General features: G+C 40.0%; 1 protein-coding gene and 1 long non-coding RNA gene across 3 annotated transcripts; both read right to left on the bottom strand.

Annotated features, from left to right (window-relative positions):
- Positions 1-1,500: 1,500 nt before the first annotated feature.
- On the bottom strand, positions 1,501-24,053 carry LOC143127736 (4-galactosyl-N-acetylglucosaminide 3-alpha-L-fucosyltransferase 9-like). Its single transcript, XM_076289402.1, has 2 exons — positions 23,975-24,053; positions 1,501-3,652 (listed from the first exon to the last, which is right to left on the bottom strand). Exon 2 carries the CDS (start codon positions 3,650-3,652, stop codon positions 2,594-2,596), a length of 1,059 nt encoding a protein of 352 aa, XP_076145517.1. The 5' UTR covers positions 23,975-24,053; the 3' UTR covers positions 1,501-2,593.
- LOC143127735 (uncharacterized) lies at positions 19,711-23,772 on the bottom strand. Of its 2 annotated transcripts, XR_012987693.1 has the most exons (5): positions 22,536-23,772; positions 20,875-21,003; positions 20,625-20,763; positions 20,327-20,381; positions 19,711-20,218 (listed from the first exon to the last, which is right to left on the bottom strand). It is a non-coding gene; the product is annotated as an uncharacterized LOC143127735 (long non-coding RNA). The 2 variants fall into 2 exon arrangements; XR_012987692.1 differs by having other exon boundaries at positions 19,713-20,218; positions 20,875-23,772.
- Positions 24,054-24,757: the final 704 nt, after the last annotated feature.

Below are 24,757 nucleotides of genomic sequence, written 5' to 3'. Positions count from 1 at the left end.
CTGAGCACATACCAGTCTGGAGAAATCGGAAAAATAAAAGAAAAACCAAACTCCAAACAAAAACTACAAATCAATCACTAAACTTTAGTAGGGCAGTTCACAAGTAGGGCAATCACAAGTAGGGCAGTTCATCACAGTCCATCCATTGCAACTGGACTGATGAAAGGTACACCTGTAGGCTACATTGTATTTGGGAAAAGCAGAAGGTAGCAGCATAATGTATTTATTTATTTATTTATTTATTATTATTATTATTAAACAAAACAATCCCTGTCAGATCCATGCAGTTTTCAACAGCTATCAAGAAGAGAGGTCATGTCATGGATTTTTGTGAATGTTTCTTCTTCTACATATGCAAGAGTTTAGTCATCTAGTTCATATGATATTCAACTTAATTGTCAATGCTCAAATTAAATACCAGTAGTCTAAAACAAAATGCAGTTTTACCCAGTGGTGCAAATAACTGACATGTCCAAAAGGGCCTTCATGAAATACGTCTCTAGATACACATTTTAACGGGCCAAGTTGAAGAGCTGCTGTCCGTTATTGTTTGTGCAAATATAGGCTGATTCATGTTCCCTTGCATTTTGCAACTGTGAGGTCCATGGTTAGTCTGCCTTTCGCCAGACCAAGCTCAATCTTTAAAGAAATTGAAAAAGAAATCGCCAGCAGATCAGGCTGGATTCACCCAGCCTAGTCCATGGTAGGCACCCGATAGAAATATTGTTTAATTTTGTAACTGAGATATCCACGCACTGGCGCCTTCTCTGCGACGTTCGCCCCCCGGTTTCAGAGCTATTCTAAATGCAAAAATGCATAGAGGGAGTTATGACAAAACCGTGACTATAAGCTATATAAGGTAGGCCCTATGCTAGGCCTATTACACAATATATATTGTCACTAGGCTATGCTGGCGACCCAAATAAAATCTCCTTTGGGAACCAACAGTATCAAGCGGACTTAAGCTGCCACCTCTTGGCGAAAAGTTAATAGTTTTGCATATCAGTAGTAATACATTTCACGCAGCTGCGTGAATCACGGAAAGCGCAAATGGAGTGGACACTTCTAAATGGGACCTCAGGGTAGGCTATAGTCATAGGCAAAACTGTATCGGACTTTTTGAGACTTTGAGCAGAAATGTCCCAGCCCGGTGTTTAGGATGCATCATAGACAGGTTATCTTTCAGGTAGCAGCTAGCCTATATATTTTCCATTAGAAAACCATCACATTAGCGAACATGTTGTGGCTAACTCACTTAGCTCCTGCTAGTAGCCTAGGTTATGGTCATAAGAGAATGGGATGACAGTCGAAAGATAGAATTAGTGCTGTTATCAATTTGCTTGGTAGTCTATAACCGCATTTATGGTTTTCTACAAATACATAATCAAATTGGCCTTCATCACTCAACCAATGCTAACGGTAACATTATTTTACCTACCTCCTATAACTTACAAGATTAACGTAGACTATACCTGCAGTAAAAACCAAGCATGTCCGATAAACATTCTCAGATTTATTTTGGCTTCAATAAGAAATGGGAATTACATTTAATGTGGAAATCATCCTACCCTTATTAGACGTTCTCTGCGGTAAACTAGTGTTGTCCCTGTCTTTCCAACCCACATTAGATTAACTTCCAACAAAATTACGTCTCACTGCAACAATGCGCCATCTGGTGGACAAACGACTACTAACGCCAATACTGGAAATGCTGCCAAATGATGATGAATATTTGGTTTTCCTTTAATCCTACTGAATTTGTAATTATGTATCGGCCGTTCTAATTGCCGATACCGATAGTATGTGCGTGCCTGTGTGTGTGTGTGTGTGTGTGTGTGTATATGTGTGCACCAACATCTACAGGCCAATGAGTGTAAAGTCACTAAATGTACACATAACTTAATTTTTTTAGACCCCCCCATGAATGAAATTCTACAAAACTTGGCATACCCCAGAGAATGTCAGGTTAATCAAACACAATTTGGTGCAGTTCTGAACATCTTAACTGAAGAGAGGGGCGATTAAAGCAGAATGATATTGCATTTTCATTTTTTACCGGGGGGGGGGTGCAAATCAGAAATGAGTGATTATCGGCTAAGTTGATGTGGGCCCTTGAGACCAACATACCATAAAAAATGCTTTATCCTCGGTGCCACGGTTCAGGTAGTTATTTAGGAAAAACTGCATTTTTTGGGTTTCGGGGGGCCCAGCGAGGGGGGGGTGGATGTGGTGGGAGTGGCCCCCGGGGAACAAATGAAAATGTTCTGTTAAAGTGTAGTGGGGCCCACCAAATTTCATGTGCCCCGGTGTTTCGGTGTCCCGGGTATCGTTGACCAAAATTTCAGGAAGTAGATGACGGGAACAAAAAAAAGAATAAAAAAAACTTTGACAATTCCTATATGACCGCTTCACTAGCTTCGCTAGCGGCGGTCATAATAATACATTCAATACCATAAAACCCACAGTTTCATAACAAGGCAATCCTATTGTATCATTTCATAACCTAATACACAGCATAGATAACCAGAACGTCCCAAACACCCCTCTTGTCCTGCACAATCTTGAACAGCCGCTGCTATGATACAGTGATTGTCTACGGGAGCCATTTTGGTCGACCGTAAAACCATTTGTACACATCATGGATTCTCCGGTACACCCTCTTCCTCCCCAGGTGTTGACACGCCAAGCAAATGTCATGAAGGAACTGCTTCTCACTCTCTAGCTGTCGGGGCCTTACATACAGATATTTGCGCCATGCAAAGTAGTTCTGATAGGTGCTGTTGTCAGAGTCACGGTGAGAGAGTGACTCTGCCAGAGCTTTAGCATCTGGGAAGTCGTTTACATGTATGAAACAGTCCCGTGGTATAAAGTCCTCATAGTTCTTTCTTGGGGGACCAAGCACCACTGGAACGGTTCCAGAGACCAGTGGGTCGTGCAAGGTCTTTGTAATGTAATCTGGGTGTATGCTGTTCTCAAAGGATAGGTGAAACTTACAGGAGGCTATGGTGGAGTAGTAAATATCAGGCTTAATGGGTTTGCCAAAGGCTTTACCAAAAACATGAATCTTTATGTGCTTTTGAAGTTCCTTATAGTAGTCATGTGCCACTCCCAAGTCCTCTTCATCGCTCAACCAACAAACCAGTTTGTCCTTCACTGGCAACACAAACTCCTCTGGATTCTTGTGTGATAATACTCGCACACGCACTGTGATGTCTGCATCTTTCCGATAGCTCATGGTCAGGTTAAAGAGGTTGTCCAAATTGGTCAGGTTCTGTGTTTTTGTTGGGGGATCGACGTTAAACCAGATCCATTTCTGGAAAGGTGGGCGTTCACGAGGCGGCAGATTGGCCAGATCTGACTGGATGGCTCTGTGGTATATCAGTACACCCTCGGCATTCTCATACACGGATCTGTCATCTGTCACACTGCACTCGTTGATGCCAAATTCTGTCTGGCATTCACGTGGGTCAAACTTGAGGTTCTCTGGCCAGAACCACAGTAGGAGTAAGGGCAGCTTGGTGGGGTCTGTATAAGGTTGCTGTCTCTGGGGAGGAAGCCTGCAATGGGTCGGCTGACGGACACCCAGGTACATGCTTACCAGCATGATGAACCCAGCGGCAAACAGCAATGCAATACAGCCCTTCTGAAGCATCTAAGAAAAAGATAAAAACATTTGTGTTGATTCCTTGAAAAAGAGGAGATGAAGAAATCATTTGCCATTATTGTGTTTATTGTAAAAACTGCACAATCAAATGGAGGTATCTCTGATTCCTTTAAAGAAGTTGAATATGAAATGAAAAAAGTTTCAGTTACATTTGAATATGACTTTCTAGAAGTATAAAAAAACATATATTGCTACGTTTGCACGTGGCCGGCTATTTTCATAAATGGACATTTCACCCTCTCTGTTTTCAAAAATAACATTGTGCACACCCCAGGTAAAAATGAACTGTAAAATGTCATATTAAAACTGTAAAGTTCTTCATGGTTGAACTGTTAAAGTTCACTGTAAACAATCATCCATGTTTACAATTTTACTATGAAAGTTCATTGCAGTTCGTGGTAATTTGGTCGAAATTACTTTGAAATGAACTGTCAAAGTTCATGGTGAAAACATTGAAATTAACTGTCAAAGTTCATGGTGAAGACATCGACTTGTGAATGTTTCACGGTTCAGCATTCACAGTTCTATTATGAAAATGTATAAATATGATATGTGAAATTTCATATTAAAACTGTAAAATACTTCATGGCTGAACTGTTAAAGTTCACTTTAAGGGCTGTATTTTGGGCCACCAGCGCATGGCGTAATACTCGTTATTCATTCGCGGAAAGTTGAATTCGTTATTTTGCACGTTTATTTTTTAAGCATTGCCCCCAGGGGTGTGGCAATTAACAACCTAGGGAGGGACCTAGCGCATTGTCTAAAAATCGCTATCATACACCACCTAAACCTGGTCAGAAGTCAATGGCGAGTTGTTCATATGCTATTTTAAGAGCGCATGTCAACAGTCATATTGGCAGGTGCACGCACCATCCTTCTATCATTCATGAACACACAGCAGCGCAAGTCCATGCAAAGCATTACAAATTGCACGATTACAATGGGAAACATAATTAGAATAAAGGTATTACGAAATACTGTACATCTATACTATTCACCATCATTTGCAAATTGGTAATGACGGTTAAAAGTGATTAGGGGAGAGGCGAGAGACACGTATGGAGCACAGCTGAAGACGCACTGTCACGAGATATAAGCAACTCCTCTGCAGGATAAATTTTGTTTTATTCAGTCATTTGAGCAACATTAGGGTAAGTGTTGCTTTTTCCAGCCTATGTTTTCGATGGTAACCCATTGTCAGTCAATAGTGAAAGTAACTGCATATAACTGTCTTGTCGTAGACTGACTCCTTGGTGAAGTTAGTTTCACTTTGCCATTGAGTTCAAATAATAGACGAGTGCAAATGCGTGAAGGCTATGCTAGGTTTTAGTAAAGCATGGTTTATGAATGACTATTCCATACGGTCTCGCAAGCAGCCTCCTTCAAATACGCCGTTGAATGCCAAAATACCGATGCATTTATTTGACATATTGCGCGTTGCGCCGTTAAAGGGAATGACAGATGTCATTCTCATTGGTTTAAAATGATGTTACGCCCCAAACACACCCATATGACTGATTAAAAGACCTAGGAACACCTTGTTACGCCATGCGCTCCACTTTTGAGAACGAAACCCCTCCCAATGTGAACTGGACATCCTACTAAATTTGAATAGACTTTTGACGAGTGACGATGCACTTTAGAATGTCATGATAGGGCCCTGAAACAGTCATCGATATTTACAATTGTACTATGAAAGTTCATTGCAGTTCATGGTAATTTGGTCGAAATTACTTTGAAATTAACTGTCAAAGTTCATGGTGAAAACATCAACTTGTGAATGTTTAATGGTTCAGCATTCAGTTCTACTATGAAAATGTATAAATATGATCTGTGAAATGTCATATTAAAACTGTAAAATACTTAATGGTTGAACTATTAAAGTTCACTTTAAAACAATCATCTATGTTTACAATTCTACTAAAGTTCATTGCAGTTTGTGGTAATTTGGTCAAAATTACTTTGAAATTAACTGTCATAGTTCACAGTGAAAACATCAACTTGTGAATGTTTCACAGTTCAGCATTCACAGTTCTACTATAAAAATGTATAAATATGATCTGTGAAATTTCATATTAAAACTGTACTAAATACTTCATGGTTGAACTATTAAAGTTCACTTTAAAACAATCATCCATGTTTACAATTCTACTATGAAAGTTCATTGCAGTTTGTGGTAATTTGGTCGAAATTACTTTGAAATTAACCGTCATAGTTCACAGTGAAAACATCAACTTGTGAATGTTTCACAGTTCAGCATTCACAGTTCTACTATGAAAATATGATCTGTGAAATTTCATATTAAAACTATAAAATACTTCATGGTTGAACAAATCATCCATGTTTACAATTTTACTATGAAAGTTCATTGCAGTTCGTGGTAATTTGGTCGAAATTACTTTGAAATTAACTGTCATAGTTCACAGTGAAAACATCAACTTGTGAATGTTTCACGGTTCAGCATTCACAGTTCCACTATGAAAATGTATAAATATGATCTGTGAAATTTCATATTAAAACTGTAATACTTCATGGTTGATCTGTGATAGCAATACATTTATGGTTAAAATGGATAATAATTTAACTTCAAGACTACTTTTAGTTAGCCATGTAACCCTTCTTGGTTTTAAACAAAGACACCATCCCCTCCCCCAATGGAATGCTAATGTGCTGGTTCAAGGCCTATCAGTTACACAGGACAAAGGATATTTCCTTGATATAATGTATCCATGTGTCATGAAATGTAAATGTATTCATGTTTGGTATCATTCTGATAGTCTCAGTACAAGGATTGTAATGATTTGATTGTGAGAATGTTTGGAACATTCTATAAGTGATATTTCTGATATATATGATATCTCTCCTCATGCTATTCTGATAAGAATGGATAGGTGTGAAGTGGGTGTGAGTGTGTCTGATACCAAGTGGAGAACCAACCAAGTGGGCTTGTTTTTGGCGCCATTTTCTTCTTTGTTTAAAGCATTTAAAAGTAACTAAACTGAAATGTTTGTCAGATTTTGGATTTTTAGACTTGGACTTATAAGATGTAGAACTGAAGAGAGGAGAGGTTGGCTACAGGCCAACCTAGGCCTTTCAGGCCTGGGCTAGGCCTACATAGACCATAGACCTTTTTTTTGTACTCTCTGCTTGTAACAGAATAAACTTGATTCCTGAGTTATTCCTGAAGTTCGCCAGTCTAAGATTTATATTAAGTAATTATTCACCACAATTACTTTCATGGAGGTTCCAACCGCAGAGATAATATACTTTTGTCGCTGATTCTAAGATGGCGCAGTTTTTTTTTCTTTTTCTCATCGCTCTGGTGACAGCTCCCAGGTAAGGACGCTTTTTATCTGCATTTCTTCTTTGGTGATGAACGAAGGTGGATCTGTAAACCCGGGCGGTTCCTGCTAACCACAGTTTGGAACGGGCGTTAAGATATCGGAAAAGGCATTCTGAGTGAGTAGACATTTGTGGCAAAACCGTAATTTAATAGTGGACACAAATTTGTGCTTCCCCGATTTTGGCAACATTTTGGCAAAACCGTAACTTAATAGTGGACACAAATTTGTGCTTCCCCGATTTTGGCAAAACGTCGCACAAGACGAATTAATCCATAACTTGTAAATTGCCCTATATGTGTTGGATGACATTGGCTTCTATGAAGCCCAATCCAGATAAGGGAGCCTCTCTAGTGGGTCTAGAGAGTAAATAGGTTAAGCGAGTTTGTTCAACAGCTCAGTATTAAACACGGTGGTTAGTGTGCGACCTATTTTTCGCGGTATTAGGGAACGTTGGCCAGGTCCTAAGAAGCTACGTAGCTTATGCCCCTTTTTGTTTACAGAACATTTATTCCTTCATTACCAAAACAGAATATTAGACAGAACTTGGCGCTGCTGTGTTTTTGTTTTTATCACCAAGAGCGTATGAGCGGCTAGAATCCAAAGTGTTAAGCTAACACTAGTCTTGTTTTGTTTTTGAGTAGATATGTTGTTTTGTTTTACATCTACACTCAAGTATCAATAGACTGATAGATGATGAATCCAGGATTTATGTCGTAATCTTTTTCAAGTGTGCAAACAGCATAAGCTCAAACAGCATAAGCTCAAGAGAGCATGGTTAGGCCTCTTTTAAGTACGCCTGAGCTAACTAGCTGCCGCTAGGGGCATCTAGATGTCTTTGTCTTTGAGCTAACATGAGTAGCCTACATAATGAAAAGGCTTGACTAAACTTCTTTTGTTTTTTTAAGCAGGAACATCTTCCTGCAGCCCGTTTAAGTTGTCCTCCAGCTCCATGGAGCTGTGTGTTTCTTTGTGTGTCTTTGTGTGTCCAGTATGAATGAATGCGCGTGTGGGCCGGCCCTGTGTGTGTGAAATTAGTTTATTTCTTTATATGTGTTTGTTTCCATTTTTGTTTCAAGTCCTTCTGTTTTGAAATGTATGGGTGAGGAATTGTTGCAAGCTTATAATCTTATCAGGATCAAGGACTTCAATACCTTTATTTTATGTATCAAGTAGTTTTTTTTTCTTTTCCTGTAACTTTTATTTCCCAGCTGAAATGGATTGACGTTTTAGGCCTACTTGATGAGATACAATTTATTTTAAGTCTGATCTACTGATTCCTGTTTTTATCTTCAGAAACAACATTTATTTTGTCAGGATTCTTTTAAACTTCAATTTTTATTTTAAACTTTTCACCCAACTATGAAACAGGATTATCTGAACTGTTGAATGTTGAAATGTTGTCTTTGTTTTCTTGGGTCAAAAGTTTTCACACCTTTTGCTATCTTATCTCACTGCCTTTGTTCTTAGCATCACTGTATTTGTTATCTGTACCCAACCCCCAGCCTCTCCCCCATGGATACGGAGCTTCACTGGGGAGATATGAACCTATGAGGAGTGTTAATGGGAGACCATTGTTGATTTCAACCATTTTTTTTTTCTTTCATTTAATTTATCTTTTGAGGGACACATTTTGGGGTTTAACATGTTAAGACAGATTTTAAGTTTTTGCTTGTATGCCAATGGGAAATGTTTGCTACATGTTTACGCCTTGTTTAATGTGGGCAAATGTTCAATTGAGTGGATTCATACCCACAACTTGAGTTTCTTTATGTTTGAAATTATTATTTTTTTTAGTGGTGTATTTCAGGGGCGGAGCCAGACATTGTAAACATTCGGGGCTTAGCCCATTTTTTTTTTTTTTAAATAACCCCTTAAATAATGACTTTTAGTGAATTTTGTGTAAACTAATGGACACATTGAGACTTAAAAAATGTGAAACTAACATTCAACAGATTCAAGGTATCTGACTGGCACACTGTGTAAAATTATAGTTTTGGGTCTTTCAAGAGGCAATATCTGTTCATATCTGTTTAGCATGTACTTAGTTAATTAAGCGTTTATTATGGTTTGTATATAGTATTTGTTTATTTTCATTAGGCTATTGTTTGATATGACATTATTGTTTATTATTGCTATCCTCCTTCTTCCTCTTCCCTGATCTCATCTGTGTGACAAATATATAGAATATCTTATACTATAATATACATAATATTATGATATAATTACAGTATGGCCAGTCATCATGATACAAGGGTATTTTAGAAGGAATGCATTATCATCTTGACATAGGCGTTTCTAAATTATATTAATTTTGTAATTTAGCAAGATTATTCATAGGTTTCATCAGGTCCCTTTACACAGGTGCATAAAATCAAGCACCTAGATTATGAATGCAGACTGCATGGTGCTTGATTAACACACTTATGGAAAGGGCCCTTTCCTCTCAATATATCATTGTAATGTTTTTTTTTAGTTAATAATTAGTTAGACAGCCAAAACAACATAACATGACTTTTATATTTATGTGGACTCTTGGATTATAAGATCTGTGGTGGTGGATAGGATATCCACAAGGTTTTAAGGTAGGCTAACAGTTAACATTCTTTTGTGCAACATATGACACTGAAAAGTTGACATGGGCAGATAACTGTTAATGGGTTTTTCTGACATTTCAAAACAGTGTAGCCTAATTTATTACAAGACGAGGATCACTTTGTTTTGGGAGCTGGAATTTCTTATTCTGCAGTAGGCTTAGCTAGCCTATGAGAGTAGGCTACTGAATTTGCCTTTTCCGCCGACGAACGAGGACATTTAACGTTAACGTTAAGCATTTAGGGAGCTAGCCAAGTAGCCTAACGTTAGCCTGCCTAACTGACTGAAAGCTCTTAACGTGAAATCACCAACCTGAAACAACACCATCCGTCAGTTCACTGGGCGATGCTGTTGCTTGAACGGAGCTGGGTGGTCTTTTGAAAAACTTTCTAATATCCATAACGTTTCAACAACATGTACACAAAGTGTTTTATCACAGACTGTAAAAGTGACAGACTTCTGACAGAGGCTTTTTGGAACACCGAAGCCATGACGTAGCGTTGTCAAGGCAGCATTTTCACTGGATCTAAACAAATCAATCTAACCATTGAAATCACCATAGCGGATAGCCCAGAGACCTGGCATAGATCGTGTACCAAGTCAAATTATTTTTTAATATTGGGTTTTGAAAGTAAGGGATATATTTCCTCTAATAGAGCATTTTGTGACATTTATAGAGAAACCGAGGGGAAGTTATATTGGAAATAAGAGTTGCCGGGAATTTAAAACACTAAAAAAAGATTCGGGGCTTAAGCCCCCTAAGACACCCCCTAGCTCCGCCACTGGTGTATTTTCTTTTCTTCATTCATATTGGGATCACGATCTGTTATAGTTAAGAAACTATAAAAAGGGGGAGATAGATGGTATTGACTTGAAATACTTTCTTTTCTAAGTTTACTGGTTTCATTGCTCAAATTGTCATTTTGTTTTAAATGCCTAATGTTTTGTTTTACTGACCCTCACTTCTAATGCAAAAATCTCTTTAAAAGACATGCAGGGATACCCTACCCACGTGAGTCTGTGGATTTTTTTTCTTTTAAACATCTAAACTTAACCAAAAGTTTATTTATTTTCTTTATATTGGCCTTTGCCAATAGTTGCAAATGTCTGTTTGGAGGTAAATAGCCCTGCTATGTTAGAAGACCCATAGGTGTGACTGTCTCCAATTGAGAAACTGAATACATTAGCATACTTTTGTTGACTTGTGAATCTGCATTCACGAGACACTGTTTGACTCTGTTTACACTCATGCTAATGTCTCTCCAAGTTGTTGTGAAACCACTCTCCAGTCTCTCCAGATTCCTTTCATGCCAGAAGGGACAAAGGGAGGTGTGATATGCCTTTGTCTTTGGAACCTGTGGCAGAACCAACTGCCATGACTCTGGAAGCAACAAAACTGGACTGACTGAAAGCAACGAAAGGGGGTGCCGAAAGCAGCCTCGCACTCCCGCATCATCAAAGACACTCATGGCCCATTGTTCACTGCCCGCAATACATGTGGACATATTTGGAGGGTGCACGCCGAACACGGCCTGCCATGCACACCCTTTGCACTCGCATACATTTACACTGAAACAATGCAGACACATTCAAGTTTCATAAGAGGACCCTTCTTCAACGGAAGAGAAACGCAAGAAAGGATGTATGCTGAACGCTGCTTTCCTTGCTCACGCACACACTTACATTGATTATGGACTGATTATGGACTTAAAAAAAAAAAAAAAACAACAACAAAATGTTTTTTGTAAAATTGTTCAAGAATGCTCATGTTTATGGAATCTTATGTTAAAATTCAAGTCATTCAGACTTGAAAAGGGGGAATTGATAGCAATAAATGTATGGTTAAAATGGATAATAATTTAACTTCAAGACTACTTTTAGTTAGCCATGTAACCCTTCTTGGTTTTAAACAAAGACACCATCCCCTCCCCCAATGGAATGCTAATGTGCTGGTTCAAGGCCTATCAGTTACACAGGACAAAGGATATTTCCTTGATATAATGTATCCATGTGTCATGAAATGTAAATGTATTCATGTTTGGTATCATTCTGATAGTCTCAGTACAAGGATTGTAATGATTTGATTGTGAGAATGTTTGGAACATTCTATAAGTGATATTTCTGATATATATGATATATGATATATATATACCGGGGCGGTGGTAGTGTAGTGGTTAAGGAGCTGGGCTAGTGTGCAGTAGCCTGAAAGTTGTCGGTTCAATTCCCGGCTTCCACCATTGTGCCCTTGAGCAAGGCACTTAACCCCAAGTTGCTCCAGGGACAATGTGATCCCTTGTAATATAGCTGACATATGTAAGTCACTTTGGTCAAGAAGTGTCTGCTAAATGTAATGTAATGTAATGTAATCTCTCCTCATGCTATTCTGATAAGAATGGATAGGTGTGAAGTGGGTGTGAGTAGGTGTGTCTGATACCAAGTGGAGAACCAACCAAGTGGGCTTGTTTTTGGCGCCATTTTCTTCTTTGTTTAAAGCATTTAAAAGTAACTAAACTGAAATGTTTGTCAGATTTTGGATTTTTAGACTTGGACCTATAAGATGTAGAACTGAAGAGAGGAGAGGTTGGCTACAGGCCAACCTAGGCCTTTCAGGCCTGGGCTAGGCCTACATAGACCATAGACCTTTTTTTTTGTACTCTCTCTGCTTGATTCCTGAGTTTTTCCTGAAGTTCGCCAGTCTAAGATTAATATTAAGTAATTATTCACCACAATTACTTTCATCTGTTACTGTATAACAATCATCCATGTTTACAATTCTAGTATGAAAGTTCATTGCAGTTCTTGGTAATTTGGTCCAAATCACGTTGAAATTCACTGGCAACTTCATGATGAAAATGTCAACTTGTGAATGTTTCACAGTTTAGCATTCACGTTCTACTACAAAAATATATAGCACTTGAAAAAAATTCCTGTATTTTTTGTGGGAAAAAATAATCCAACTGTGTTGCCAGAAAGTCGGTAAAACTTGTAAATTTAACATTTTGAACCTGCATACAACTTTGGATTTCTGCTAAATTAGCATGACCATTACACTATATAAAATTTTTTTCCAGTAAAATTTACATCAAGTTGCCACTTCTTGTACATCAAATCCCATTCATTTTTACTGAAAAAAAATAAACAATCAACATTATTTCACTATAAAAGCCTCATTATAGTGTTATTTAATTGAATTTGTTTGTAGATACCCCTCAACAATTATTTATGATGTAATGTATTTTGATGCATTAATAACTATTTATGCAAAAGCAATATCTGAATATTGCAATTGTATAAAGACTTAAGTATAGTATAGATCTGAAATACCAGCCTTCTATAAAAGTATGTTTCATCATCTGTTCATGCACAGATCTAGAGTTGTCTCACAAAGTTTTTTTTTAACCAAAAAGACTTTATTGGAGCAAAACCTCTGTAAATTCTAGGGAAAGAGTTTACAGACATTAGTGTACAACAAACTGGGATTGGCAAAAAGCACTCAGTAACAATGGAATGTAAACAAAAATATATCTTAAACTCTTTACCTTGAAGAACTGAACAGATAAAGACATCAAAGTAAAATCTTACTGAGCTTAGTCAATAATCAGACTAGCCTAGAAATCTAGACGCACCCTAGCGGCGGCAAATTAATTTGCTCAGCCTGTACGTCTAGTATCAAACCATAGGGATTTCTATTGGCTGACGCTGTGGACGTCATCCAATCACAGCGCTTTATTTTGTTAGAGAGTCTTAAGGCGGGCTTAACAGGATAACGACAGTCCTGTAATGGTGAACAACAAGGAAGGTGGCTATGGCTAACGAAGAGCGGTTGTTTGAATCGGCGTTGGCGTCAACTTTGGAGGAGTTGGACTTGTGCTTTTCTTTGAAAGTTGAGCAACACAATGCACTTAAGTCATTCCTTTCGAAGAAGGATGTATTTGCCGTTTTGCCGACCGGATACGGATATGGTCGTAACGCTGGCCTATTGCATGCCTAGGCAGTTTGAAAGACAATTCTCTGCCCGCCCCTTGGTATAAGCGAGGTGAATGGTTCGATTCCAGACTATACATTTCAATGATATAGGATGGCCCGCCAGGCTATAATCAGACATCATGACCAGAGAATCGGGGTGAGAACTCTGGGGCATAGGCGCCGATACCGTGGGTGCTCCGTCGACCGAGCACCCACGGAAAATATCGAGCACCCACGTGTACCAGCTTACACAAGGCATTCTCCAATTTCTGTTGTCCTGAATGCGCGCTATATGATTACGGTTAGCAGGCCCGTCGCTAGAAGGCAAGCAAACCAAGCAATTGCTTGGGGCCTCGAGCTGGCCAGGGGCCCCAAGACAACGACTGGTTAAGAATAAAATGCAACAACAAACTGTGAGCGCCCCTTTGATAGTCAATGCAGTAAAGTGCAACGACACTGTTACCGGCAATACCGGGATCCCCCTCAAGGGGGGCCCTCTCAGTAGTCGCTGACAGCAGCCAGCCAGCCAGGTTTGTGGTCTCTGCTGCTGCCGCGAAAATATAAAACCTCGGCAGTGAAGCGGAGTTATGCGTCCGGAAGCCAGAAGAGAAAGGAAGAGGATGACAAGAAAAAACAAGATAGTGGTAAATGATAAATTACACTGGATAAAATAGCTCTACTTGCCTTGTACAAATGGTGTAATGTCGCAGCAGGAAGGCTAGCCTAGCAAAAAATGTTTATGTTAACTACCTGCCTGACGGCCCATGCGGCTTGTAACAAACTAGAACAGTTAGAGCAACTTTTTTTTTCCGAACGGACGGAATATGGTTACATATTGTAATATGTTTATTAACAGGATAAGGAAGACGCAGATCTGTTCCAGAATCACTGTTTATCATATTTAATGACATAACATTGCTATAGCTTTGTAATAGGTTTTGATGAAAGTGGCATAGCTTCTCTGCTATACTAACTATTCAACCGTGATAATCTATTTACCAAATGGGGGTTAGGAAAACCACACAATAAATTCCGTGCATCAAAGCAGACTGGAACTTTCATGTCTAGTAGTATTCATGCACGCCAGCTGCTGTCTTTAAAGCACCAGGTGCGTCTGTCTAATTCTCAAACAGCAGAATGCTTAAATGCTATGTTAAGCTACAAGTAGGCCTAGGTCAATGTATAACATTAGCTTGGGATGTTTTTACAGTAAGCATTGGTAGTTGTGAAAGCAGCTGCATCCCTTCTAAATATCAAAATATGGAAATGCTAACATATCTTTTATTTCTCCCTCAAGGTGCTTTGCTTAAATTTCTCAGCCCTCAGGCTCTTCCTAAGGATACCTCCACTGATAAAGAAGGCCTGAAAGGTTAATCTTATGTGTGTGTGTGTGTGTATGTACTTGTATTTATGTTGGATTTTTAAATTGCTATACAACCTGCACTCTTTATAGTTTGAACAATGCGTCCTTTTTCTGCATAAGATGGCAGTGTTTTATTTTCTCACTTTGTGAGAACTGAAAAATGTTAATGTGAGTGTGTGTGTGTGTTTAAGTATGTTGGATTTAGTTATTGTGCACTTTTTTACATTTATATTGGATTTTATGGCACGGTGGTGTTTTTGCAAATGTTCAAATGTTCAAAATGTTCAAAACTAATGCTCAGTATATATATGCAACTGCAGTATTTGCACTGTCAAAATGTTGTGTTTATATAAACTGTGGGTGAACTTAAACTGTATGGCTATGCGGTGGTTCCTGTAGGCTTTGCGTGCGGTTGGGGGGGCTCCATGTCCATTTTGCTTGGGGCCCCCAAATTCCTTGAAACGGCCCTGCTCATAATGTGTTCCTCAAGTGGTAGGCCAGGTCTCAGCAGCTACAATTATTATTATTTTTGTCTGCCCCCCCTGGCTCGAATGTCAAACTCCGCCTATGCCTGCCTAGTGACGGGTTGCTAAGCCACGATTGACCTGTGGCGGTTTTCGGGTGTGGCTTAGCGAAGGGTGAATTCCTAACTATAGGCCTCCCTTATTTGGTTTAGCCTACTGACTATTGAAGAAACACAATCATCTGTATTTCAGTATCTAAGTAGGATAAAGTTTAGGGATACCTCCCTGAAAGGACTTTTTGCAGGTTGGGATATCACAAAACGTTTCTGCAGCAATACGCTTTTAAGAAGGCTGATCTCTAATAGGCTAGTGGCAACGAGGAAAGACATTTCACGTCCAATTGATTATTATATGTTAACGTAGCGTTTCAAACAAACTGCAGGTAACGTTGCAATTAGATGTATGAGCATTTCCGTTAAAAAGGTTGAGAACCACTAATCTACAGCCTAGGCTACATGCGAAATTCCCTGAATATTAGTGCAAATTCCCTCTTGTTAAGACATTAAGAATGAAATTGCACAAAATTATAAATCGCCTCATTAAACCTCTCCCCGTGTCAGTATATCTATTAGTACATACATGGGCAACATACGGCCCGCGGGCCACATCCGGCCCGTGGGCTTTCCCTGACCGGCCCGCGTAAGGTCCGTGAAAGAACAATAGTCAAGAGCCTAGCATAGAGATAATGCATGCAAATCAATATCGTTGTTTTTATTTTGAAAGCGACTGCTATTTGTACGCCCATACATTTGTGCGTGGATGCGGCGACGTAAACACCCTCACTGATGTGCTGGTGAATAGAAAAATGCTTCTGCGTCGACACAATGCAGTTGCCTTTACGTCGGCGTAAACCTTTCAAAGTTTTGTGTCTCTTATGTCTGCGTCGCTCACCACCGCAAAGGTTGTTAGAACGAACTCCTACTGCTGCTCGTTGGCGATACGAAGTGTTCATTTCAAAACGTTACTGGCAGATAGACAGTTTACAATCGGATAACCCCGTAATTGTAACCAAAATATGTCTGAGTTTATTTGCAAAGCTTATGTTAGCGAACTAGTATGATGCTACTACCCACAGGTTGCTTGAAGCAGCCGGCTCAACACACAGAGCGAGTTCACCAATCACAGTTATGTGCATAAAGTTAAAGCAAAAACATAGCCTACATTTTTAAAATAGTTTTCTTTGTGCATGTTGATTAACTAATGACCGCCTACTCTTGTCTGCTCCACATTTTCGTAGTCTAATTCTGCATAGAGTTAATTTAATGATGGTAATGATTTAATGATGAAATATTGCTAAGTGTTGATGAAATGGTGGCACGGCCTATCGGTTGTACTGACTCCTTCACATTTTCATGACCTAGCCTAATTATATAGATATTGTAGTACTTTTTTATATCAGTCTTTGAAAACTGAAAAAAATGTCAATGTCAAAAAATCATTTTGAGGAATGAGGATTAAATAGGCCTACTGGACATAGATTAAATAGGCCTATTGCTGTTTTTCCTTTGTCTCCCTCACATTTTCATCTGTTCTTACGACTAGTAAACAAAACCATATGATTTACTTAAAACCTGTTCTGCATAGCACAGGGTCGGTATCGACCCAAATCACTCGTTCAATCACTAATCTCAATGTAAAGTATATCGTAGCCGAGTCATTGTGCTAGCTACATAGTCATGGCATACACCATTGGAAAGCCATGAGCCTCAGGATTCATTTGAGATCCGTGTCGACTGAATGAAACCCATCCCGAACGGCTAAAACCTACAATTTGTATCACTAGTCACGTTTCCAAATGCCCCCACCACCACCGTGTCTCCTCGCATTACAGCCTTTGTGTACATCCCGGGCTTCAGGCTACCCCAACATGCTTGGTGTCATACTGTTCACAAGAAGCACGAGAATCCGAATATCCACCGTGTTTTGTCGACATTACGTTTAGAAGATGCATAATTCCACCCAAACAGTACCGTTTAGTTTGTAAAAAAACAAACGATAACTTTTCTCTGACAGAAAACCACATAGTTCGTATGCTTATCCTATGTATCGCCGGGATTCACACCACTCAGCGTGTTCAGGAAGCTCTCCTGAGTACGTAGACACCAGTGACAACTTTGTGTGACGTACCGTTAGAAGCATGATAGCCATGCGAGCTGGCTAATGGATAAGTTAGCTTTGATTGACAATAGCTCTGGCCTATGACAAGCTACGAGGATGGTTCAAAGATCGTCTTGTAGCCAACGAGTAGCCCTTTCGAATGACGTATGGTACAACCACCTCCGGTGAGGGGAACTCTGGGAAATTGAGTCCACCTTCGTTGTGCATAACGATAGCTTACTAGTACGACCGGCTCGTCAGAGGAATACAGTCGCAATTTTTACAGTTAGATAGATAGATAGATACTTTATTGATCCCCAAGGGTAAATTCAAGGATCATTTGGATCTTTTGAAGAAGAAGACAGCAGAAAACATGCCGAAAAGACAGGCAAAGAAGAAGAACGTGGAGGTTGAACCAGCTGAGCATTTCCACACAAAAATGGCTCTAAAGGGGTCATACTTCATTGTACAAACATTTCCTTAGATATTTATCTTCACAACACCTGGGAGTGGGCCTCTGATGTGTTTCAGTGGCCCTTTTAGGGACTTTCACATCTGAAATGTGGCCATTTCCAGGGATTTACATAACCGCCTGAAAGAAAAAGCAATATTCCAGCTACTGTAGCACCTTGACGGTACATAACAGAGTCATTCTGACAGTTTCTAAAAATTCTACAAGGTCTCAGCTTTCAGGGGATACCAGGCATTTGATGATAGGTCACAGTATGAGGACACAGGAGCTATTACAATAGACGCTGTGCAAAATCCCAAAAATAGGCCCATATGCATATCAGGTTAATGTTATACAAGAACAGAATAGAATTGAACAGAATTGAGTTCAGACTTTTGTTCGGTATTTTGAGTCCGGCCCTCCTCAACAGTCCCAGTTTGTCATGTGGCCCCTTGGGGAAATTAGTTGCCCACCCCTGTATTAGTAGCCTATATCTGTGGAACTCCTCCTTCCGTATGACACATGCCACCTAATAATCTAACTCCTTCACCATTTTGATCGAACAGGTTGCACAAATCTGCATATAGGCTACGATTAGGGAAGTGAGGGACTGCGTTTGTAACGTGATATAATATTTTGAATGTGCCCAGGGCAGGGGCGTAGATTTGCGTGGAGACCGAAGGACGTGTCCACACCAATGTCAAATTACGACTGAAATGTCCCCACCAATATTCAGGTTGAAATTGGGGGGAAAGCGCTCACATGCGCTACACAAAGAGTTCAATCATTTTTCACTTCAGTGCTGCGGATCATCTCGTACAGATCTTGTAATGTGCAGTAGCCTATAAGGGTACATCGCGCTGATTTTAAGTTTACTTTACTTCACTACAAGAAGTGCGTCCAAATTCACACATTCTTCTCTGTTGAACTCCTCGAAAAGTAGGCTACTCATCACACATGTGTCACATGAAAGAGCCTTTTCTCAGCTTTTAAACGGTGCTAGCTAGCCACTGTTTGATGTGATAAACAGTTCGTGAGAAAAATAACTTCAAGAGATTTAATAATTATTCTCTGCGCTGATTAATATCGTAAGCCTACACACTCCCCAGATAGCAAAATTTGACCAGCCCACCTCTGGCCCACTACCTTGCCTCAGGGTTTTGTGAGTGTTGGCCCAGTTCTGGCTGGGCCTCCGGCCCAACAATGGCCCAGTTACTGATAACTGACACAAAGAATTTCCTCTGGCCCAGATGTGGCCCACACACTGCAAAATGACTCTCATTGTTTCTGTTGGCCCAGGTCTGGCCCACACACTGTAAAATGACTCTTATTGGAACTGTTGGCCCAGGTGTGGCCCACACACTGTGAAATTACTCTTATTGTTTCTGTTGGCCCAGGTGTGGCCCACACACTGTGAAATGACTGTCATGCATTCTGTTGGCCCAGGTCTGGCCCACACACTATAACTGAGTGTTGGCTGAGTGTCGGCTGGGCCTCTGGGCCTGTACTGGCCCACGCACTATAAAACTGATCTGACTGAGTGTTGGCTGAGTGTCGGCTGGGCCTCTGGGCCTGTACTGGCCCACGCACTATAAAACTGATCTGACTGAGTGTTGGCTGAATGTCGGCTGGGTCCCCGGGCCACATGTGGCCCATTAACTACCAAAAGTACTTGAAAATAAACACAAATCCAGAACTAGTAATTAAAAGCACAAGCTACTTTTATTAACAAGTTTGACAAACACAACCTTGCAAATAAAACAAACATTTCAAAATTATACAAGCTTTTACATATATACACTTTAGAAATTAAACAAGTTAAGATATACAATCTACTTTTATCTACAACAATCGACATCTTTCATATACAAAAACACAAACAATTAAACATTTTAAAACTGTATAATGATTCAAAGAAATAAATTATTCTAAACATTTACAGAAATATTCTATCTCTCTCCCTCACTCACTCACTCTAAAAGAGTAATTCCATTGTCAGTAGTTGTGGGTTGTGAGTTAAGTGTTGTGCTAGTGCTTTAAATTCTGTATTTTTGTACCATGTACCATGACCTACCCAGCTACATACATGCACACATACTCACTCTCAAAGTATTTTTCAATAGCAGCAACCTTTGCCACCTGCCTTCTCTTTCTGTTGCCGCTTCATTGTTGCCTCCACCAGTTTCAGCAGCACTACCAGCCGGGGGTGTCTCCAAACTGCATTTAGGTATAAAATAATATTATAAGATCATTATGAGGTCTAAAGCAAGATTTCAACATGTCATCTGTCAGAGAAGTTCTGTTTGTCCCCTCAAATATACTTACAGATAGCCACCTCAGCTCTCTGTGGGGGTTGATCAAAGAGTTCTTTCCATCCATCCTTCAATTTGAGATGCATGGACAGCATGTCATTTCAAAAGAAAAGAAAAAAATCATTAAACTATTTATCCTTTACTGTCTGACAAAATATTACTAAAGCCCAGTCTTGCCACTCTGCAGCTGTCTTGGTAACACCTCCCTGGTAGTTATTTTGGGCAACATTGACATTGTGTGATTGTTAAATGCTGATATATTACTAATGACAATCACCAAGAGCAAGACATATTTGTCAACACATACAGACCTGAAGCACAAAGGCTTGTGGACTTCTTTCACAAGAGCCTTGTGGGTGCTCCAGTTGGTTGGCCATGTTTTCAACAGCGCATGTTTCCTGCCCACTCCTGTTCTTTGCTGACATAATGGATGAGGCAAACCAAAACCATCTAAAAATGACACATCACAAAACACAGGCCTAGATGAAAGCTGATTCCTATGATTTGGCTCATCTAAACAAAAACGTATTACTTATTCTATTAAATCAATGTACAACTTACCAAGAGCTCTTCAGGTCTCCTGTTTTTCCAACACAAGAAATGGTTCACACATGTATACACGGGTAGCCTTCTTCATCCAAAGAAGTGCAGGCAGGTCTCTGGTCAGTGTGGCCTGGATTCTGAGGTGTACTAAAAAGTCACAGTAACGTTAGGTTAATGGAAGTATATGTGTTCAAAATGATTACATGATCATAAACAACCCCTCAGTATAAAATACAGAACGACCTTAAAATACAGATTTTGATGAGCTTTACATGACCAGGACAGGACCCACCCTGCTCTCTCTCTCTCTCTCACACACACACACACACTCTCTCTTAAGGCGAGACACTACAGGTGAATAGGGTAAAATTTTTAACAAGCAGATATCACTATGAAACTTACCCAGTTGATTACTTACATTAATATGAGAAAAAAATGTATTACAAGTTGTCTGTAATTTAATGTTTACATATGCAAATTAGGCATTATCTAATTAAATATGCGCTCATTTGCATACATTTTAAAACAAGAAACCTGAGCATTGGATACAGCCAGGTTCAAAATTATGTTTTCATTGTGTTCAGATAATAGATGTTTAAAAATTTACAGAGGGATTTATGAATATCTACTTTAGTTATCCTGTGAATCAGAATATAATGTCAATAGCCCTAAAAAATCGATTTTTGCCATGTTTTTAGGCATAAAATGTCATGTAAGTCAGGCTAGGAATAATATATCAACAAACCCCTCTGTAAATATCTTCGAAATATAGTTAGGCATAAGTCTAGAAAGTTTGGTGTATGTAAGTGCTTCTGAAGTGGAGTTTCCTTGCTCAGAGTGGGAGAGGAAACTCGTTTTGAGAAAACAGCCTTGAAAGACAGCCAATGAGATTCCGTTCTCAGCCTAGACTCGTCTTTGAACTTTCGCGATTGGTTGCTGATACAAAGGAAGTGTCCATATATGGATCACATAGCGTGATACAGGAAACACAGAGCTTTCCAACGGTACTACACACTATGTTTTGGGTCACAGTCGCGGGAGTGCATGCAAGGTTAGAATGCTAACTTTTGCTGAATTTAGGATAAATATATAGGCGCGAGTAGACACAATATAATGAAATAAACACCTAAATGTGTAAATCGGACTTTTTTGTTGTAGTAGTGTGATAGAATACATGCTAAGGTAACAGACTAGCTCAAAATCTCGAAATTGACCAGTGCATGAAAAAACTATGTTTTCACCTGCCGTGTCTCGCCTTAAGGCATACAGTCTCAGTCCTGCCTGCCTAGTGCCTAAAGTTGGATGGATAACGATGAAATGCCCAATTACCAATCGCTATATTCTAAGTCATGCAATACTGGTTAACTGTTAAGGAAGCTATTTCTAAAATGATTAGATCACACTTTTCTTTGAAAACCACATAATTATGCAAGTATAGCTAACGTTACAGCACTGAACGTTTTTGACTAACCACCAACACTGACGTTAACGGTAATTAGGCCAACAAAGTAGGCTATAAATCATAACGTATGTTACCGCTAGCTTCGTCATCGTCAAGGGGGTTAGATTGAAACACCCATTCTGCTACTTGTTAAACTTTGTCTGCAATAATAAGCCTACGTACATTCATAATGATTTACATGCAATAACAGGTAAAGGTAAAGTCGCATGTTACTTACCACATGCAGTGTCCAAAACGAGACAGTCCTGCTGTGCTGAGCCGTCCTGCTGGTTTCAAACTGAACAGTTGCTCTGCTCGTGGCTCTTCCACATGTAATGGGCCGACAGTCACTTTACAGAATTGGGCCATGTACGTTAGCGTCCGGCTGTCGCTAAATGTTTCATTTTTGCCGCCAATACTGATCATTGTTCGTTCCTGAAGTATCGGGCCACACACTGTATGAAATCCGTCTGCCGAGATTGATTCGAAAACTGGCAGTAGCCCATCAAACCCCAATCGGGCCAAATAAGACACTCAGTAATCAGCCCAACTACTGCGTGTCAGTGTCGGCCCATTCAAGGGGACAGTGCCTCAGCCGACCTGAAACTCCGTCGACAGTGGCAGCACTCAGCCAGGATCGGGCCGACTGTGTTTACTGTGCTTCAGCCGACTCGGACCTCAGCCGACACTGCCAGCACTCAGCCAGAATCGGGCCGACTATGCTTGCTATCTGGGTCTTCACGCAAATGACAAACCATATATCAGAATAAACAGCAGACCTTACCGAACACAAAGGTGTAATGCATTCCCGTGTATAGTTAGCTGTTCCAGAATAATCCGGTTTTGAAATAAATTATAGCAAAATTCAACATGGTCTTTCGGCTGCATTTCTTAAAACTGAGCTGTGCTTACATCGCCTAGATATCTGTAGGCTATCTTTATATCATATCATCATATCTTTATGTTCGGGTTCGTAAATTATTTTCAGTTGCCCTATAACTTTACTCTCCAAACTCTTCACTGCACTGTAGCCATTTAACTGACAGTATGATAGTAGGCTATTTATTTTCTGTAGGCTACAATAAACACATTTATTTTTTCAACTTTTGCAATATTACGCACTTGGCTACTGAACGCAAATCAGCAGGAGAGAGAATGCACGTAGCCTACGCAGCCTGTAGCACAATGTGCTATTTGGTTACCAACTAACACTGTTACCCAATTCACTAACTTAAGACTTCAGTGCAATCATATACAACGTTTTTTTGCACAACAAATACAGAAAGGATGGAGGCAGCAAAAGTAGAGGAGTCATTTCAGATGGGGCAAGAACAAGGTGAATTTGTATGCTTGTCAAAACGTAGTCCCTGCATTAGAGGAGCTGATCATCATACCATACACACTCGCTGTTTAAAGTCATACACCACGGTAAACTAAAACTAAAATGTTACAAAGGTGGCAAAATTAATATAGGCTATTATTAGCCATGACATTACTTGGCTATGAATCGTTCGTTCATTTTTTTTTTTTTTGGGGGGGGGGGGGGGGGGTTACAAACTTATTCAAAATCACCCCCCCCCCCCCTCTCTGGTTTTTACACAAATCGCACCCTGCTGTAGGCTAGATACCCTGATTTATAGCCAACTGATAAATGACTAGTATAATAAGTAGACTCACCTCTAAGAAGCGGTGGATGGTCTATGACCGAAGACGATTGCGCTTTCCCTGCAGATGGACACCTGACCTGAAGTGACTATAGGGCGGAGCTAGGCTACATGGTGGCAGGGGGGTGGGCAGGCGCACATACCTGAACCAAAGATTGTTAAGGCGGGGCAAGATACTTCGTCGTAGTTTATGTCTATAGGCGCGAAATGGGGATCGAATCCTGTCTGCATAGAGAGGCGTGTCGATGACGTATTGATGAGCGTACGTTGCAAACCGCCAACAGCAGCGGCATAAATAACCGGCGCACACCTGATATAAAGTCGATTTTCTCCAGACTGGAATGCTCAAAAATGCTAAAAATGTACCTGAAATGTTCACAAGGGTTTTGAGGATCATGAAAACGTGCCAGAAATTCACATTCCTAACTCTATAGAACTAAGACCTTAGCATATGTGGTAAAATTCTGAGCTATGCCCATAGACATAGGGTTCCCGGAAGTGGCTCCTGATGAAGTATCTTGCTCCGCCTTAACAATCTTTGCCTGAACTCTAAAGTTCGCCTACAAAAAGGCTGCCATTGTTGCCCATATAGCAGTAGCAGTAACAGCAAAAAATGTCCTGTCCTGTTAGTACTGTCCTGAGTAGTGTCCCGAGACAGTTAGACACTGTCCCGAGACACCCAGACACTGTCCCGGGACAGTTAGCCACTGTCCTGTGACACCCATGACTGTCCTGTGACACCCATGACTGTCCTGTAACACCCAGACACTGTCCCGGGACACCCAGACACTGTCCT

This window comes from Alosa pseudoharengus, unplaced genomic scaffold (genome assembly GCF_046254945.1).
Source record: "Alosa pseudoharengus isolate Yale_2024_CS ecotype anadromous, Long Island Sound unplaced genomic scaffold, YU_APseudo_1.1 YU_APseudo_1.1_scf_17, whole genome shotgun sequence".
In the NCBI taxonomy this organism is placed as follows: domain Eukaryota; kingdom Metazoa; phylum Chordata; class Actinopteri; order Clupeiformes; family Clupeidae; genus Alosa; species Alosa pseudoharengus.
This window is presented reverse-complemented; position numbering and strand designations above follow the sequence as displayed.

What these genes read in the sequence shown, in the direction of transcription:
- LOC143127736 (XM_076289402.1), bottom strand. Translation starts at nt 3,652, where the DNA reads ATGCTTCAGAAGGGCTGTATTGCATTGCTGTTTGCCGCTGGGTTCATC.